This window comes from Lacerta agilis, chromosome 2, assembly GCF_009819535.1.
Source record: "Lacerta agilis isolate rLacAgi1 chromosome 2, rLacAgi1.pri, whole genome shotgun sequence".
Taxonomy (NCBI): domain Eukaryota; kingdom Metazoa; phylum Chordata; class Lepidosauria; order Squamata; family Lacertidae; genus Lacerta; species Lacerta agilis.
Genome location: NC_046313.1, coordinates 58,710,180 through 58,728,027, shown reverse-complemented (window position 1 = coordinate 58,728,027; position 17,848 = coordinate 58,710,180). Strand labels below are relative to the sequence as shown.

At 39.9% G+C, this 17,848-nt stretch overlaps 1 protein-coding gene across 3 annotated transcripts in view; it reads left to right on the top strand.

The window, feature by feature from the left end:
• FLT4 (fms related receptor tyrosine kinase 4) overlaps positions 1–5,554 on the top strand; it is a 62,206-nt gene extending 56,652 nt beyond the window's left edge. Inside the window, exons 27-29 of one of the 3 annotated variants that reach the window (XM_033140278.1) lie at positions 537–657; positions 1,557–1,642; positions 3,362–5,554. In XM_033140278.1, coding sequence (XP_032996169.1) covers positions 537–657; positions 1,557–1,642; positions 3,362–3,578 — 424 coding nt within the window. In that variant the 3' untranslated portion in view covers positions 3,579–5,554. Of the gene's footprint in view, positions 1–536; positions 658–1,556; positions 1,643–3,358 lie in introns of all 3 variants that reach the window. The other 2 variants (XM_033140277.1, XM_033140279.1) reach the window with 2 other exon arrangements.
• Positions 5,555–17,848: the final 12,294 nt, after the last annotated feature.

The window sequence follows — 17,848 nt, the reverse complement described above, 5'->3', positions numbered from 1 at the left end:
TAAAAGTAAAGACACAACACAGTGTTCTTTAAAAGATATAAAAAGAGTTTACTTACAATCATCCTGAGTTACAGTACAGACTCAGAGGGCAGGCTAGCTTAGATAAATGTATTTACATGTGTGTGAAGCTATCTCCATAAGTAAACAGGCACAGTATTTAGGAATGGAAGAATGGCAGGGGGAGGGGGATTCTTAAAATTTCCCTGCCATCCATATTCCTGTTCAGAACCAGCCCTCAACCTGCTTTTCACCCTTGAGGACTGGGAAAAGTGGCTTCTCCCAGGCCACTTTTCCTTTCCTGAAGCTACATAAATCTCTATGCAATGTCTACTTAGGCCTTAAACATACTTCCTGAGGAGCAAGGGGAAAGGGTAATAACACATTCAGACTGTGCTACTTTTTTGCTGCAGAATTTTATGTCTTAACTGACCCAGTATGGCTGACCGGAAGAGCACAAAGTGAAGATTTCCTTATTTAATGTGTATGTTCCATCAGTCTTTTTTCTGATTCAATCTTTACTTTATGTCTTTTCCCAGATATTATAACTGTGTGTCTTTCCCTGGCTGTTTAACTGGTGGGAATCAGATAAGGTGTCCATCCAGAATAAAGACTTTTGAAGAATTTCCTATGACACAAACCATGTATAAAGCACATCCGGTGAGTAGAGCAAAGTGGTAGTGAGACAGAAGGAAAAATTGAAAAATAAACAGCTCAACGTATATTTGTCCATTACTGCAGTCTAAAGAGAAGTTAAACTGTGTTTTCTGCCATAGTTCAATATTCACACAAATTGCTAACACCATGATTTACAGTTGGCATGAAAGCCAGATGTGTATTGAGGAAACTCTTCTAAAAATAGAATACAGGGACTACCCATCCTCATTATATTTAGGCAAGTATATCCCAGATAAAGGTATCTGCTGTATTAAAGGCAGTGGGGTGTGTTAATTGAAATCTGCTATTATTTTTGTGATTGGACAACATTTGGTTTGGTAAGTCTACTTCTGATGAAGAAGCACATATACTGCTTCAGAAAACCAAAGAATTTAAATTTTACCTTCTGAAAATGTCAGGTAATGCAACAAAACAACAACAAAACAACAACTAATAATAATAACTAATAATAATAAATACTAATATATAATATAACTACAAGTACTTGGCAATCATTTTTAATGATTTCTGTGCAATTTTACACACATTTTACTTACCAAGCAAAACTAAATTGTATTAATTTAAGCAAAAGATCTTTTGAATTCTGAAGTTGTGTTACAATTTTTTAGCACCCCTCATTTTTGAAAGTTGAAAAATTCAACATGCTCTATAACATGCTTATAAAAATTTGTACTGGCTTCTAAGTTTTACTGGCATATTTACAAGGCTAAGTTAAGCTCCACTCTTCTTGCTCATCAGCAGCAGCTGTTCCCTGCCCTACATGTGCTTTTCAGTCTCCATCCATTTTCACCAGGAAAGGTTCCTGGTGAAAAAAATTCAGAATGCTTCCTCAACAAGGCTGGCACTTCTAACATTTTTTATTTTTTTCTGCTCCCTTGCAGGACAATCAGACAGACAGTGGGATGGTTTTGGCATCTGAGGAGTTTGAGAGGATAGAAAATAGACACAGAAAAGAAAGTTCATTCAGGTACTTGGTTATTTAGTTCCCCTCGCTATATCTTACAGCCCTCAGTAACATACAATACCCAGCGGTGTCCTCTGCAGCAAACCTCACTGCAGCCTTCTGTAAATGTGCTGGGAGCACAGAAATGCAAGCGCATCCATTCTCCTGTAACCTGCTGCTGGCGGCAGCATTCCTGATGGCATTTGTAACAAAAAGGGTTGATTGAGCTTAATGGCTTTTGAGTGGAGTCAGTTGACTCTGTGCAAGGAAATAAAGAGAGGAAGCATATTATACAGGCATGAAATACAGCAGGAAATCAAGGAGCTTTCCAGACAATCAAGCAGCAAAGGTACAGTTATTCAAAGGAAACACTTTACTTGTGGAAATGCCACATGCTCCCAATGCTCAAACTGCAATATAGTGCCATTGGGGAAATGTGATTCTTTTCCCAGCTAGTGTGAAATGTTTCTGTAGTTATGCATTTGACAGTGGATATGACATGAAATGACAACTCAAACCATCAAGGCACTATTTTATAGCTACTTTTAGAACATATAAAACAAAACTAGGCTAGGTTCCATTGATTTCAGGGAGAGAATTAATCTATTTCTCCCATTGAAATAATTGAGACTTAGGCTGCTGCCAGATGGGGAGCTCCTAAGCTACAAGGGGAAGTCCAATTGACTTTCCATACTATCAGGAGTATTGCACTTGTTCTGTGTATACATCCTGTTATGTTTCATTAACCATAAAAAGATTGACTGAAATAAAAAAAAAATAGGGTCAAACATGATATTCACTGTAATAATTATAATGACTATGTGCTGAGTTGCAATAGGTTCACTTTTCTGATATGTCACTGCCCATGTCAATACTCTACCCTTTTTAAAAAGATGTAAGCGTAGCACTAAAAGCATCTATACCTGTGGAAATAGAACCACTACTGAGAAAAGTCAGACTTTCTGAAGTCTGACAAAGGAGGGAAGAATCACAGGGAAAATACAAGATTTATTAAAGCTCAAAGTGTAACTCAGCTGATATTCAAAACCATTGGTGATACTTAACTGGCTTATATGTTTCCTGGCTTCGTTCAAATCCTCCCATAGAAATGGTCGATAAGAACAATGAAATCCTTGGTGGTAAGCATGAGGTACATCACTGGTAGGTCTAAAAGCAATAAGAAAATCAGTATACATAGATACTTGGTTTGGGGTGTTTTTTAAATGAAACTCCCTGCTTTGAAGAAGTGATATTACAGTGCAATCCTATAAGCTCTATGGTGCTTACTCCCTAGTAAGTCTGTTTAGGGATAATCTGCCAGTAGCTGAATCCAGTTTTCCTATATGAAATCAAGCTCCTGACAGCAGTAAGGTTTACAAAAAACTACATTCTTGCATCTCATTTCTGGTGCACCACCTTCACTTTCTCATTAGAAATATGCTCTCTGTATTTATTTATTTATTTATTTGTTTATTTATTTATTTGTTTATTTATTTATTTATTTATTTAATATACTGCCCTATACTCGGAGATCTGAGGGCAGTTCACAGAAGTCTTGTATCATGTAACTTCACACATCTTGTAGAATTACCAACCTGCTAAATGGCTAGTTGTGCTTGCCCTGAGCTTTCTGATGCTAAGAAGCTTTTTTTCCTCGACAGTCAATTAGAATACTGTCTCTTAACCAGAAGAACTGACTTCCTGTCTCTTGCTCTTTCTTTCTTCCCCCACCTCCAACAGCAGTAAAGGATCCAGTCGAAATGCAGAATCAATAGTGGATCAACCAGACCTGAGGGGTAGGTGTCGGCCATCGTACCAGTCCCAGCTCAGAGGCCAGACTTTTTACAACAGTGAATACGGGGAACTGTCAGAACAGTCGGAGGAAGGCAGCTGCACTCCACCCACTGAGGGAGCCAGTCCCTCCCTCCTCCATGCTTCATTCTTTTCAGACCAATACTGAAGGGAAGAACAGATTGTGGAGACACTCTGCTGAGAGACTACACTTCGCCCCTTCTGCAGCACTACATTTGTTCAGTGGAGGCCACTTTCCCTTCATCCTTGAGGAATCCACAGTAGGGAACCCCTGTGGAACAGATGGTGAACTCCTTGGATGTGAAGATAGATGCCAAGCATTTTGATGCGGGATATAGTCCTTGCATTTGGCACTAGCACACTTCCTTGATCTGATTCTGTATCTGCCCCCCCCCACCGCCCTGCCACCCTCAATTAGATATTGGATGCAGTTCCCTGGGTGAAACAGGACTGTTCTGCCACTAGATGGATGTGTGTAGAGAGCTGCAGCCTCTGCTCAGTATTCAGCCTCCATTCAAATACTTTGCCGTAATAAGCTTCATTTCAGGTCAGATAAAAATAGATGTGTCTTAGCTGAGTTTCTTCCTGATATGCAGCCTTGTTTGCTTCTGCTCTTGTTTCAACTCAGCTATCATGGGAGGGGCAAGAAGCAAATGAATGAATTTGGGCAATGGAGGAGCAGCAGTATTTCCAGACTTGGAGAGTCCTGCTTCGCTAGATACAGACATTGCCTATAGACACATCACTACACAACTATATACTACATACTTAATTCTTGTATGGTGTTACATATTTCATTTATGTTAGACACTAAGCCTATTATAGATTTTATTCCATCACCATTCCCATGTCTGTGGTGGCATTATTGGATGCTCTAGTGCAAGAGGACCACTTTATCTCTGTGCAGCGGGGGATTTGGTGTTAACTAGTTCAAGGTGGAAATTAATTTCCTCATCTCTACTGACATATACAGACTTGGAACCCATTTATGTGTCCAGTCATCTCCCACCCCACCCCTGAATCCCCGGTCAGCTATAAAATGTTTTTTATTGGCAGCCATCATTTTCAAAACTTTAGTGTCCCTTATGATCCCATGGCAAAGTGTGGAACTTTGTCTTTGTGGAACTGAATGCAACCTTATAATAATAATCTAATGAAACCCTTAACTGGTGTTTTTAGCTCTGTCTCTCTACTTATTCTCCTCTACCTCCCAATTCCTACATCCTTACTTACTCTTCCCAAGATATCATATGTTAGAATAAATAGTACAAAGTAAATTTCTGCAAATGTATCTAATTTGCATTATTTATAATGGGAGGAACGCAATGCAGGTCATTTTGTTAGTGCAAGCTGTTCTGCTTGACTAATTAAACAATCTACCCTATCCTCTTGCTGTTCACTGTTCCAGGGGTTTTCCTGACACCTCATCCCTGAGCCATTGGGGGAGGATATGGGGCACCGAAGGGAAGAAAGCCCCATTGCGCTAGCAGAAGTCCTTGTGGGCTTCCACTGGTGGAACTGGTTAGCTGAGCCCAGCCCTGAGTCTGGAATTTGAGGATATTACTAAACATATACACACATTTGCATTCTTCCCCGACACAGTCTTTAGCATAGTTTTCCATCTTCTAATTGTAAACCATTGCATCAATGAGGTTTTGTTTTTTACATAAATGAGGAGTAAGTATAGAGTCAATCTGAACTTGTTTGTGTAGTTGTTCCCTTGCATAGCCTATGAGCCTTTCTCTCCCAGTTCCAATTCTGAAGGACGCTGCCATAGGAAAACATCTGTGAAAGCCTTATGAAAAGGCTTTTGACCAGCTTGTGAACTTCACTTTGTAATTCTGTATAGTGTCAGAGGCTCCCACTCTCAATTGTGTCTCCATGTGAAAGAATTTCTGCTTGCAGGCCAGGCTTCTGTTTATAGAACTGATAGTTTTGGTTTAGCTTTTTTCATATTGGGCATATGTCCCCCCTTTTCAGATTATATATATTCCTCCATAAGAGGGCTTTATGCATTTACACATTTGTAATTATCATTGTTCATGCCTTTTCTACATTGATTTGTATCTTTATGAGTGCACTCGATGACTTGTCCCTTTTTTATTACATTTCCTATCTACATAAGTATGTTGTTGTTGTTCAGTCGTGTCCGACTCTTCGTGACCCCATGGACCAGAGCACGCCAGGCACGCCTATCCTTCACTGCCTCCCGCAGTTGTGGTTTAGTTATTATCAGGTGTGGAAGGAATGAAAGTTCTCTTGCCTCTGTGTGTGTATTACATATTCTGTAGAAAGGGGGAGGGGGACTTAAAGAGACATATAAATGGTGTACAAATGGAAAACACAATTCTACATGGAAGATTTCCTTCCTTCTTTCTGTTAGCATTGTCCCATTGACCTGAATAGCTGAGAACTTCACAAACTGGACCCATTTCAGATGTACTGGTAGTGCACTGAATCACTATCCAGATGCAGATGAAGTCCCCCTGCCCTGAGCAATGTAGGTACACATGCAAGCTGTAAATCTAATCTAATCAAGTGTTCCAGATTACAGGAAAGCTGAAAGATCATGTTGCAGCTGCCTTAGGACCGAACAACCTGTTCATTGAGCATTCATTCTCATTTCTTTGCAGGAAGGTTAGATGACCTTGCATCAAAGCAAGTGTTATCCCACACTTCCTGGCACTTACTGCAAAAAAAAAATCTGTGGGGGGTGGGGGAGCAGGTTGCACAGTACTTCAAAATCAGTTGTAATTCTGCAACCTGAATTTTCCAGCACAGTGGTACCTCGGCTTAAGAACTGTATTCGTTCTGGAGGTCCATTCTTAACCTGAAACTGTTTTTAACCTGAGGTACCACTTTAGCTAATGGGGCCTCCCGCTGCAATTTCTGTTCTCATCCTGAAGCAAAGTTTCTGGGTTAGCGGAGTCTGTAACCTGAAGCGTCTGTAACCCGAGGTACCACTGTATGTGATTGAATTCCACTCAAAAACAGTGACAGTCTGGAAGTGCCCTTAGTCTTAATACCTAGTTTAAAAAGATAAGGGACAGTGTGGAACCATAACAAGTTTAGTGTTCTATGAGCATCTATATGTGACTTGCTCATCCTGTAGTATTGTTATAGGCATCAGTTGATCTTTAATGGGGGATAAACTCTCAATTAAGTCATTTTGGGGTGCAGCTACACAGCGTCCAGTAATTGGAGCGTTTTGAAATGTGACATTGTTCCTGCAGTGTTTACATAAGAAAACCCCTGCTGGGTGATGCCAAAGGCCCATCTAGTCCAGCATCCTCCTCTCACAGTGGCCAATCACAGAGTGTATCTGGAGGGGTGTGTGCATCCACCTCTCACAGGATTAAAATGTCACAAGGAAAGCAGCCCTCAGTGTTAATGTGTGAAGAAGCCACATTCTAGATTCCACTTCCAGTTTTGTTCTTTTGCAATACTAAACTAGCAGTAGTACTTCCAGTTCATTAAAATAACTTATTTTAAAAACTATAATCTTTTTTCTCTTTTCTATTTGGTCATGTTGCTGTTTACCCAGAGGTGTAATTAGGGGTTTGTGAAATCAGGGGCCCAGGTCAGGGGGGAACCACCTACCAAGCTATGGAGTGTATGACGTATATATATATATATATATATATATATATATATATATATATGGCAACACGACACTGCTATTGCGGCGAGCTCAACGTGGTAGAAACTTCCCATTCTTCTCACACCACAACAGAAAGGCGTGCATTTTTTTCCACCCTTCCTCTTCACCTCACTCTCACTCCTGATGCTTTGGGTACTTGGTTGTATAAAATGTAGGAATTTCTAATATGGTATTATAGTAAAGTGATGGGGGGGCACCAATACAGCTCCTTGCCAAGGGTGCAAGGGACCCTTGATACGCCTCTGTGTTTATCTGCTGAATTTTACATGGCTTCAGTTGCTTAAATAAAGCATTTAAAGAAATGTTTGCTAGTATAGTAGCAAACTCTGTAAAGCATTAAGCAAACTGCCGTGGTAGAAGGCCATATCAATTCTACAGATGAAGGTATTATCCCATAAATCCCAGTAATGCACCAATAATTGTAAACTGGGTGGTTTTTTTAATAGAAAAAAATGAAAACCAATTATAGATATCTCAGTGAGTATGGAGGGGCAATTTGCTCATGCTAGGTCAAATAACCAAGTGCCTCAGGACATGGTCAGTTCTTCCCTGTTGTGAGATAACAGTTTCTTTACGATTTCTTGATGCTCACTGTAAAGAGTAGGTCATATAAACAGATTATCCCCAGAGAGGAATTCCCAAATAATTACACAATTTTGGGAAAGCAACTATTTGGAGCTCCTCGCCATCCTTGCTATTTTATCTTGTTCTGAGCACTTTCACTACTACTTGCCAATATTACTTTTAATCTGTTACTTCTCCTGATGTTATTTGATGGGTAAAGTGATTGATGCACCCCAATTCACCATGGTCTTTTAATGGTACTTGTTGTCTTCCTAAATTTGTAATTCAAAACATCCACAGAGTGTGCAGATTTTATATCTCCAAAGAAAAAACTCTTGTTCCTCAGTATCTCTGTTCAGGACACCAGCTGCATAAGCACAATTACTGCAAAACTGGAAATATAAATGGATAACATAAAGAATGGTGGTGGGGCAGTATTCTAGGACATAAAAGCAGATGCAGACTTGCAAAATAAAGCATTCAACTTTTCTTTGTCCACTATTCTGTTGTTTCAAAGAGCATTTTAAAGCATATGCTATCTTCCGGATGCAAGGGTTACTCTCACTTCCCCATTCTCTGATAAGAATGACTCTGAAATTCTGATTCTGACTGAGTCATTCTTTAAAAGAACATATCTGTTGGAAAGATCTGTCACAGGACAACACTTCTACTCCTGAATGAAACTCCCAACACTCTGATTGGATCAGGGACCATACCTGTCTGTAATGCAGATTATACAAGCTGCTTGCATGCTGGATATGTCTTGTTTATTTGAAGCTGCAGCCTCAGTTTCTTCTGCAACAAGGGTGAGGGACCTGTGTACCTCCAGATATTGCTGGACAGCAACTCTCACCATCCCAAATCACTGACCATGCTGACTGGAATTGATGGGAGTTGGAATCCAACAGCATCTGGAGGACTACAGCTTCCTTACCACTACTGTATTCTACAATATATCTCTTTCTAGTTTTCACTAAGTGGAACCATTAAAAGTCTGTGTAGTATTCATCTGATTCCCATTTCCCTTGAATAGATTTGCAGTGTTTTGAGAAACTCCGAGAAAGAATCAGTTTGCGTTTGGTATGGGCAAGTGTCTAATTTTAATGCAGACTCTAGATCTTAAACAGCATGAATATATAGAAAGGCACTTCAAAATTACAGGACTATCATAGGACAAAACCACAGAAAAGTAACCTCTTTTCTGCTGGATCTTCTGCCACTGCTGTAACCTCTTAAAGGCACTGTAGAAATGCATCTGTTGTCAGTATGGAGTAATACACATTTTTAATCAATTAAGATGTATGAAACGTCCCCTGTGTGGGGGAAAAAACTTACGGAGTTAATTGAAATTGGCTGGTAAGAATCAAGAATTGTTTCTTGGGCTTCAAATTCACATTTGAAAGGGAGAAGGATGAGCTATTTATAGAGTGGTTATCTATAACTTGCAATATCTTTGTCGGGCCTCTTTGGTGCCAAAGATACTCTGTGTGATTTGGGATAAGTCTTCTCCAGTCTCATTTTCCAGTCTGTAAAATGGACAAGATGCACTTCCCCATATCATACATAATGTAACCAGATGTATGTGAATTTAAAGAAAATCCATTATTTCCATAGCACTTACTGTATATACTTGAGTATAAGCCTAGTTTTTCAGCACATTTTTTGTGCTGAAAAAGCTGCCCTCGGCTTATACTTGAGTGAGACAGACGGTGGGGGCAGCGAGAAAGAAGCCCTTTCTCTCCGCTCGTGCCGCCACCCGCTCTCCCCAGTTAACCATTCCTTAAGAAGCGTACAAGAACGGTGGTTCTTTACTCTCCCCAGGCAGCTTGTTCCATTCCTGAACTGCTCGCATAAATGCAAACTTGGCAAAGGAGGAAGAGGAAGGCGCAGCCCAAAGGGCTGCTTTCGGGCTGCTCGTTCCCCCGCCTCCTCCACAGCGGCAAAGGTGAACCGGCTTATACTCGAGTCAATAAGCTTTCCCAGGTTTTTGTAGGAAAATTAGGTGCCTCGGTTTATATTCGGGTCGGCTTATACTCGGGTATATACGGTAATAGAATTCCAAGCACAGTTCCAGAATGTACTTTGTTTTACTGCTGCTGTGTTAATTTTGATATAGCAATTCTACACTGTTATAAACAGGAACTATTGCAGTAAGAGGAAGCCTTATGACAGTCATGTGTTTGTGGGTAAAGGTTGCCAAGCATTCTCCAGAATGTTGTTGGGTCCTGTACCACTTGCATTCCTTAGCAAATCCGTTATTGCCTTCTGAAGTGCACGTTCAACTCAAACTAGGCTAAGGAAGCAGGACAGGTTTTGCTGAGGATTCCCCTCATAATGCCACACCTTTAATATTAATTTAGTAACTATATACATTCAGAAGGTTTTTTTTAAATGTTTTCATACTTAGCGGGGGGTGGGGGGAGCATCTCATTAAATTGGACCTGAATTAGAAAGATGAAATGAGGTTTCTTTTCCATTGTCTGAATGTAGAGATAAAATAAGTCATACACTCACCAGGATGATCTCAAAACGGCTTCAAAATAAACCAGAAAGTCCTTTCTCCATCTTCATATTGAAGCTATTTTGATCTTCCCTGGTGAGTATATGACTTTTAATTTTCTCTAGAACACTCATCAGTCTAACTCTGGCTTCACTAATTGTCTACAAACACTGAAAGGTGGGAGAAGGCTCATTTCTCACAATGGAATTGATTAGAACAGTGTCTACAGGATATGCTACATAATACTCCTTAAAAGGGCTGGAGGCTTATTTTAAAACAAATCATGACAGCTAGGAGTCTCGGCCCCCCTGTGTCTCATCAGTACAGTGATGACAGTCAGCTCTACTTCTCTGTAATCAGGAGTGGCTGTGTAAGTCCTGGCCCAGATGTATTAGTGGGCTGATAGGGGCTAATAAACTGAGTCTGAATCATGGCAAGATGGAGGCTCTGTATGTGAATGACTCCTGGATCCAGGAGGTCAGTCAATTGCCTGCCCTGGATGGGACTATACCATGAAGGAGCAGGTACATTGGATGTGCTCCTGAATCTTGCTTTGTCACTGGAAGGTGTGGCTAAGAGTGCCTTCAACCAGCTGTGGTTGGTGTCACAACTGCAACTGTTTCTAGACCACAGCAGCCCAGGCATTGGTAATATCAAGATGGAATTACTGCAATACACCCTAGGTAGGTCTCCCCTTGTAGTCTGGAGGTTGCAGCTAGTGTAGAATGTGCATGTTAGACTGCTTGTGAATTCTAAACACTGGTTGATTACCTGCAATAGGCTAAAACCAAACAAACATTAACATTAATTAATATGTATGATTTACTGTTAGCACACTTAAAGCTGGTGAAAGAGTAGCATTTATTACCATTATTTGACTGGTTTGATTAGGACCATAAAACCCTGGTTACTGTACTCCCAATCAAACCTGTTAAACAGTATGGATGCCTTCTATCCTATCAAAGCATATTGTTGATAATCCATTAGTAGTGTAATCCTGCATGCATCTACTGAGAAGCAGCAGCGCAATCTCAGAAGTTGTAATGTCATCTCAGAAGCTGTAATGAATTCAGTGGGGCTTACCTCCAGATACATGGGGTTAGTATTACAGTCATACCTTGGTTCTTGAACGGAATCCATTCCAGAAGTCCGTTCGACTTCCAAAAACATTTGAAAACAAAGGTGCAGCTTCCGATTGGCTGCAGGAGCTTCCTGCACTCAGTCAGAAGCTGTGGAAGCCATGTCGGACATTTGGGTTCCAAAGAACGTTTGCAAACTGGAACACTCACTTCCAGGTTTGCGGTGTCCAGGAGCCAAAATGTTCAAGTTGCAAGGTGTTCGCAAACCAAGGTACAACTGTACGTCCTTTGTAGCTTTGAACATAATGGACAGTGCTTATTCCAAATTAATTTATGAGGAGTACAAGGGTGTGCTTTTGTGTGTGACAGACACAAGATGGCTTTAGTGACTGATCAGTATTGCAGTCAGCAAATCACTCTGAAACTTGCAAATCAGTTGTTGCTTTTACTAGACACACATCTGGGCCAGTAACTGTCCCACACTAAACTTTAATGACTTAACTCATGTACTTACCAGCTTAAACAAAATCAGCCATAAAATATACCCCAGAATATGGCTGTTCTTGTTCAGAAAACCTAAGCGATGATGAAGTAAGCATTTTTCAATGCATTTTTCACACCTGTGCTGAAAAGGTGTATGTGCACACACAAACAACTGACATAGATGTACAGTATTCAGTGTAGTAGTGTTGGGGGTGAGCAAACTACTTCTGGACTGGGTCACCTGCATATGCAAAAGGGTGATGTGAGACCTTTAATCCAATACACAGTTCTGAATGCTGGAGTCATTTGCACTCTGTCACTTTTGACTGCGGCATCCACCAGTTTGAGGTGGGATAATTCAATCCAACACACACCATTTCTCTTTCCAACAGGTGAGCTATGGTATCAAAGCTTTCCTGGGCATGGATAATGTGGTCACTGTGGCATATATATTGGTAAACTGTCTGGACTATTGTAATGCAATCTTTGTTGGGCTTCCCTTGCAGCTGGTCCAGAACAGGGATGGAAGAATCTGTCTATTTCACATATCGGATTCTCATTTTTCCAATCTTAAATCCAGTTCTCCACATTTTGCAGCAATTTGTTGAAAATTTTGAAAATTCACTAGCATTTTAGTGTGAATTTCTCCTAATAAACAATTGTATACTGTTTTCAGTAATGTACACATTTGTGCAAGTAATTTCCCCTAATACATGCATTTTTGTAAATATTGGTTGGCAAAATACAATGCTAAATGTGGATGTGTGAATTTTGAAGCTATGCTTTGGTTTGCATATTGTTTCAGAAAGTGTCAATTTGATAGATACTTACATACAAAGTCTAAATAAGCTGACCATGTTAACTGAAAAAAGTATTCTTATTCACTGCCTAGCAAGGGCACCAAGATCAGCTAAAGGAACCAATTTAGTTTTGCCATAATTACAGGCTTGTGGTAAAATGGGCTTTTTCACTGGCAGCAGCAATGTTGTGGAATGCCTTCCCTGCTGATATATAAGAGATTGGCATTCTGCCAGCTCCTGAAGACACATCTGTTTAGGCAAGCATTCCCCTGAACTGAACTTCTGGTTTGATGGTTTCAACTGTATTTTGGTTTTTAAAACTGCTTTAAAAACAGTTTTTTAATTGTTAGTTGCATATTTTAATCAAGGATGTTTTGGTGCACAATTGAATTGTTATTGTGTGTTTTAATGATGTATTGATTTTATTGTTGTAAACTGCTTAGGAGCCATTTTGGCATATACGCAGTATATATATTAATAAGAATCATAGCTGTCTATTTAGCAGCTATTTCTACACAGAGCCTCATGCACAGCACACTATTGCTTGTCAACAAGTGTCAGATATGTGGATTTCTTAGTCAAAAAGAATTCTTAAAGCTATCTGTTAGATTGTCAGTAAATGGAAAGCACATGAGGCACCCTTGGTTTATTTATTTTATTTTACATTTACTGTATTCCCAGACAACTCTTTAAATGCTATAGACCTCATTTTCTCCTTATCCTTAGTATCAAGGAAAACCTTTTATGGCCTATATACCTTTCTACTTTTCATTAAGAACTATCCACTAATCATATCTGTTCATAAAGCTTAGAAGAATTATAATGCTTCTTCAAAAGAAAATATTGTGGAGTCATTTAATTTCTGCCAAATGTCCTAGTGTTCTGATGTCTGGGCATTTAGGTGCACTCATGTTCCTCTAGTGAAAACGATACTAGGGATGAGGCATAGAGAATCTGAGCTCATGCAAGCTAGAGAAAAGATGATTACAGAGAGATTCTTGGATGACAAGGTCTTAATGGAAATAAAAGCTGTACCTGGGGAAAAGAAGAGAGGCAGGTGGAACAAGACAACATAGAAGAAACTGGATCCAAGAGACTGGGGTCTGCCCTAGTATAAAGAGAGAAGGGGTCTAAGAATAAAGTATGTGTGGTGGGATTTAAGAAATTAAAGGATGGAAGGGTCAAGAAGAGTTAAGCTCCTTTAATTCTGTCAATAGATCTGCCACTGATTTGTGTGTTTTGTTTCCTAAGGACTTTAGTTTGTTCACCAATTGAAGTATGTAGTACAATTGTGTATGGGGGGGGGGTATGTTCCAAGGTTGGTGAGTATATGCAAACTCATGTAGTTCTGAACTACCTCCATGCAACCACCTGTACCTTCCAAGCTTAAAATCTCTCTGCCTTGCTTAGTGGGCTCTAGGATGCTCTTGTGCCAGCTCTGAGATGTTCCAAGTTCCCACAAGAGCATCCCAGAACCTAGTATGCAAGCTTAAAACCTCTTTCCACCAGGAAAACTCAACACAAAAGGAGTTTTTAAGCTCTTCACCTTGTGTGCAATTAATTTGTGGGATTTCAACCAGCCAGTTTTCAACCATACAAGGTTGAGATTGCGCAAGTTAATTGCACACAAAATGCTAATGTACTATATATGAAAATATTTCCCATTGGACGATTTGCTATTATTTCTCTTTGCCCGTGCAGGAGTGTTTGTGCTTTTGTATATACCGGTAGCTGTGCTGCAGATTTACTTCTGAATAATAGTACGTCAAGTTGTCTGGTTTGTTGTATGAATGCACCCAGTGTTTTTGTACCTGTTTCTCATTTTGATTTCTTAATGAATGGCTGCACTGACTTGATAAGGTGCTTTGACTCATTTGAAACAAAATAGTTGTAGAATTATTTACCGGTACTTCATACAAATATAGCACCATCTGTGTACATAAGCACATTGAAGAATCACATTAAAAGCTGTGAGTGCCATTAGGATTGTAGCCACAACAGAGCCGCTGGAAAGCAAGTGGGAGGGAGAACCAGGAGGATTGCAAAGGAACAAAAAGAAAATAAACTATTGAGACCAACCAACCCCAAACCCCAAGGGCTTAAGATCATGCTCAATGGTCAAAGCAAAGGGCTATAGCTCAGTGGCTGAGTACGGTATCTGTTTTGCATATGGATGGTCCCAGTTTTATTCACTGGCATCTCCAGGTAGGGCTGGGAATGTCCCCTGCCTGAAACCCTATCTGAAGAAGCATGCATGCACACGAAAGCTCATACCAAGAACAAACTTACCAGTAGTTGGTCTCTAAGGTGCTACAGAAAGGAATTTTTATTTATTTATTTTGTTTTGACTATGGCAGACCAGACCAACACAGCTAACCTGTAACTGCAGCTGCTTCCAGTCAGTGTAAACAATACTGAGCTAAATAGACCAATGGTCTGACTTGGTATAAGGCAACTTTCTATACTCCACAGAATACTGTTATTATTTAGTGCATTTTAAATCACCATTCATTCCAAATTTTTGTGTATTTGGGGGGGGGGGTTGGTTGGTAGGGGTTGGTAAAAAGACCAGGGAGAGTGGAGAGTGGAATGGAGTATCCTGGAAAGGAGCATAGGTGACTAACTGGCTGGAGCACTGGAGAGCAACATTTTGTTGCAGCTTCCACTTGCTGTAAATAATAGTGTTACAGCTATGTTGTGCTGTTGGGCTAAGCAAAGAGCTAGAGCTTTCTTTCTAGGTTCTAATTGTTTGATAGTAGATAGTGAACAATATGTACTGTATTTGCGTGAATTAATGTGCCATCAAATCTAATGTGCACCTCAATTTTCAAAACCTTGAAACCAAAAAAGTATTTGCTGGCAAATGTAAATGCACCATCAAATCTAATGTGCACCCTAATTTTCGCGATGTTAATTTGGCCAAAAAAGATGTGCATTACATTCGAGTAAATACAGTATTTCCTTACTGGCTAGTCGCTACTGTCAGTCTTGCTGCTCTTTATTTAGTCTACTGTAGGTAGACACACCTTCTTGGAGGGACGCTGTATTTGCTTGATCTGTGTGAAAAATGGATGTGCCAAGAGAGCTAAAATCTTCTGACTCTGACCCAATCCATGGATAATGCAAATTGGTTACAAAAGGTTACAAAAATGTTCCAACCAGTAGAACTGATCTTTAATAGTGTGCTGGGGTGATGGTGTCTTGAGTCTAGAATTTTGTCCACTTGCTTGTTTCCCGCCTGTTGAGCTTGTACATTTGTAAATAGGCAATTTATTACAAATGCCACACTAAGTCTCTAGTGTTACTTTTGCCAAAAGAAAACTGCTCTATAGAATAAGATTTCCCTGGAACATCCTGCTATTCAGAGATTTACGTAGCAGAAAACAAAACCTACATCTCCAAAACATTTCTAAAATTTTAGCAGTCACCCAGCAGAACCAAATGCAGTGAAAACTGTTATATAAACTGTTGTGATATTTGTTACATCCCTGCTCTAGATATTCATAAACTCTATATTCACCTCTGCTGCTATTCTATCCTCTGTTGCTGATATTATAGACAGATTTAATACATTCTGCATAGGAAGGAATTTCAAGGAGACAGGCAGGCAGCTTTTGCTGCTGATTTTAGTTCTGTTGTTACTGCTTGCATGAGGGACACAAGGTACTACCATGACATTTACACATTTAGAAAAGCAGCATTCTTCCCAAGTATTTTCTGCTTTGCATAAAAGTGAACACTGTCAACTCCACTGATGCAGTGTCACTTTACAGTACAGCTGAGCTATCAATAAAGTTGCACTTGATTGGGAGATATTATTCATTGCAGAACTGTGAAATTTCTCTACAGCAATGAAAGCACAAGACCATTTCTGAGCAATCACAGTGGAACAGCAAGGCATTTTCTGTATAACTAGTACTTTTGTTCTGGTGCCTGAGGCATAGGTGATATTTTGCAATTTCCCCTTCTGGATTGTAGTTTTGTAACCCTTTTTTATTTGCAGAGTTTGACTGAGCCTTTCCAGCGTCATAAGTCATGGTTTATGAAGCCAGGAACAAGCATCAGGAATGAATGCTTCTCTGCTTTTCCACTCCTCCAACTGTGCACTGGCTTCTTTGGTATGAAGAGTCTAGTTTGTATTAAGTCAGTTTCCTGCTATGTCCAAACCAGGGAACTCTGCCTAAATGTCAGCAAACCAAGAAAACAAGTGAGGATGTGATCCTGGCTTTATTTTCCTGGTTTGCTGATAGGTAACGGAGTATCCTGGGAAAAAGCATGCATGCATACTGAAAAGGAGTGTAAAGGCAATGAAAAATCCGAAAAGACTGGCAGGAGAGATTTCACATGCTTATTTAATTATTGTTAATGGTACGTTTCTTAACACAAATGTGTAGATAGCTCAGCCAAATCCTCATTATCTTCACATCAAACATCATGGATGCCCATCTATATGCAGAACAGATGTGGAGCTAAGGAATCAAACTGTGCCATGTGCACAGGACTGATTCCAAACAGCAGAATAATTTTAGTTTCTGTGCCTTTCTGCTACTGGGTGGCACCACACATCAGTTATAAAACACATGACTTGCTTGTGGAAGAGCCTAGGTTTAACCCCTGGCATCTCCAGATGAAAAATAAAAAAAATAATGTGATGGAGGAAATCTCTTTCTGGGACCTGAAATAACTTTTCCCAGACAAAATACTCAGCAATAGGCTAGATGGGCCAAGAGTCTGACCACCTATAGTATGTGACAGGTATAAAAATCTTCCTTGTAGTCAGAAGGATCTAGCAAGATCTGCTGGGCATTGCAGCTGGTCACAGTCACCTGTGTGAATTCAGATACAAGATACAGTAACAAACACTAATTATGGAATATATTACAATGATAGAAAATGGATCGGTCCATTGTTGCTCTATTATTTTCTTATAGCTTCAAGTAAAAGCAAATGCAAGTGGGCTAGACATGAACTAATAAGGTTGTTCTAATTTTGCCATAAAATGCAAGCTGTTTTCCCACAGAGCTGTCTCCTGATTCCTATGACAGAACAAATACAGGAACCCATTTTTTCTGTTAAAATTATAAGAGTGTTATTTTCAATAGCAAAGACGCATGGAAAACATTAAACATTGTCAAGCAATCTGCCCATGGTCAGACACAGTAAATATTTATTGTGAAGGACATTGGTGAAATGTGAATATTTGTCATTTTTGTTGCTGCATAGTCCCCTGAGTAAAGGATGAAGAGTTTTTGCAGAATGCTTAAAAGGCCATTAGTGGACCCACTGTGGTTCATCACCTAGCATTTCCCAAGCATGGGAGGTGGGGGAGAT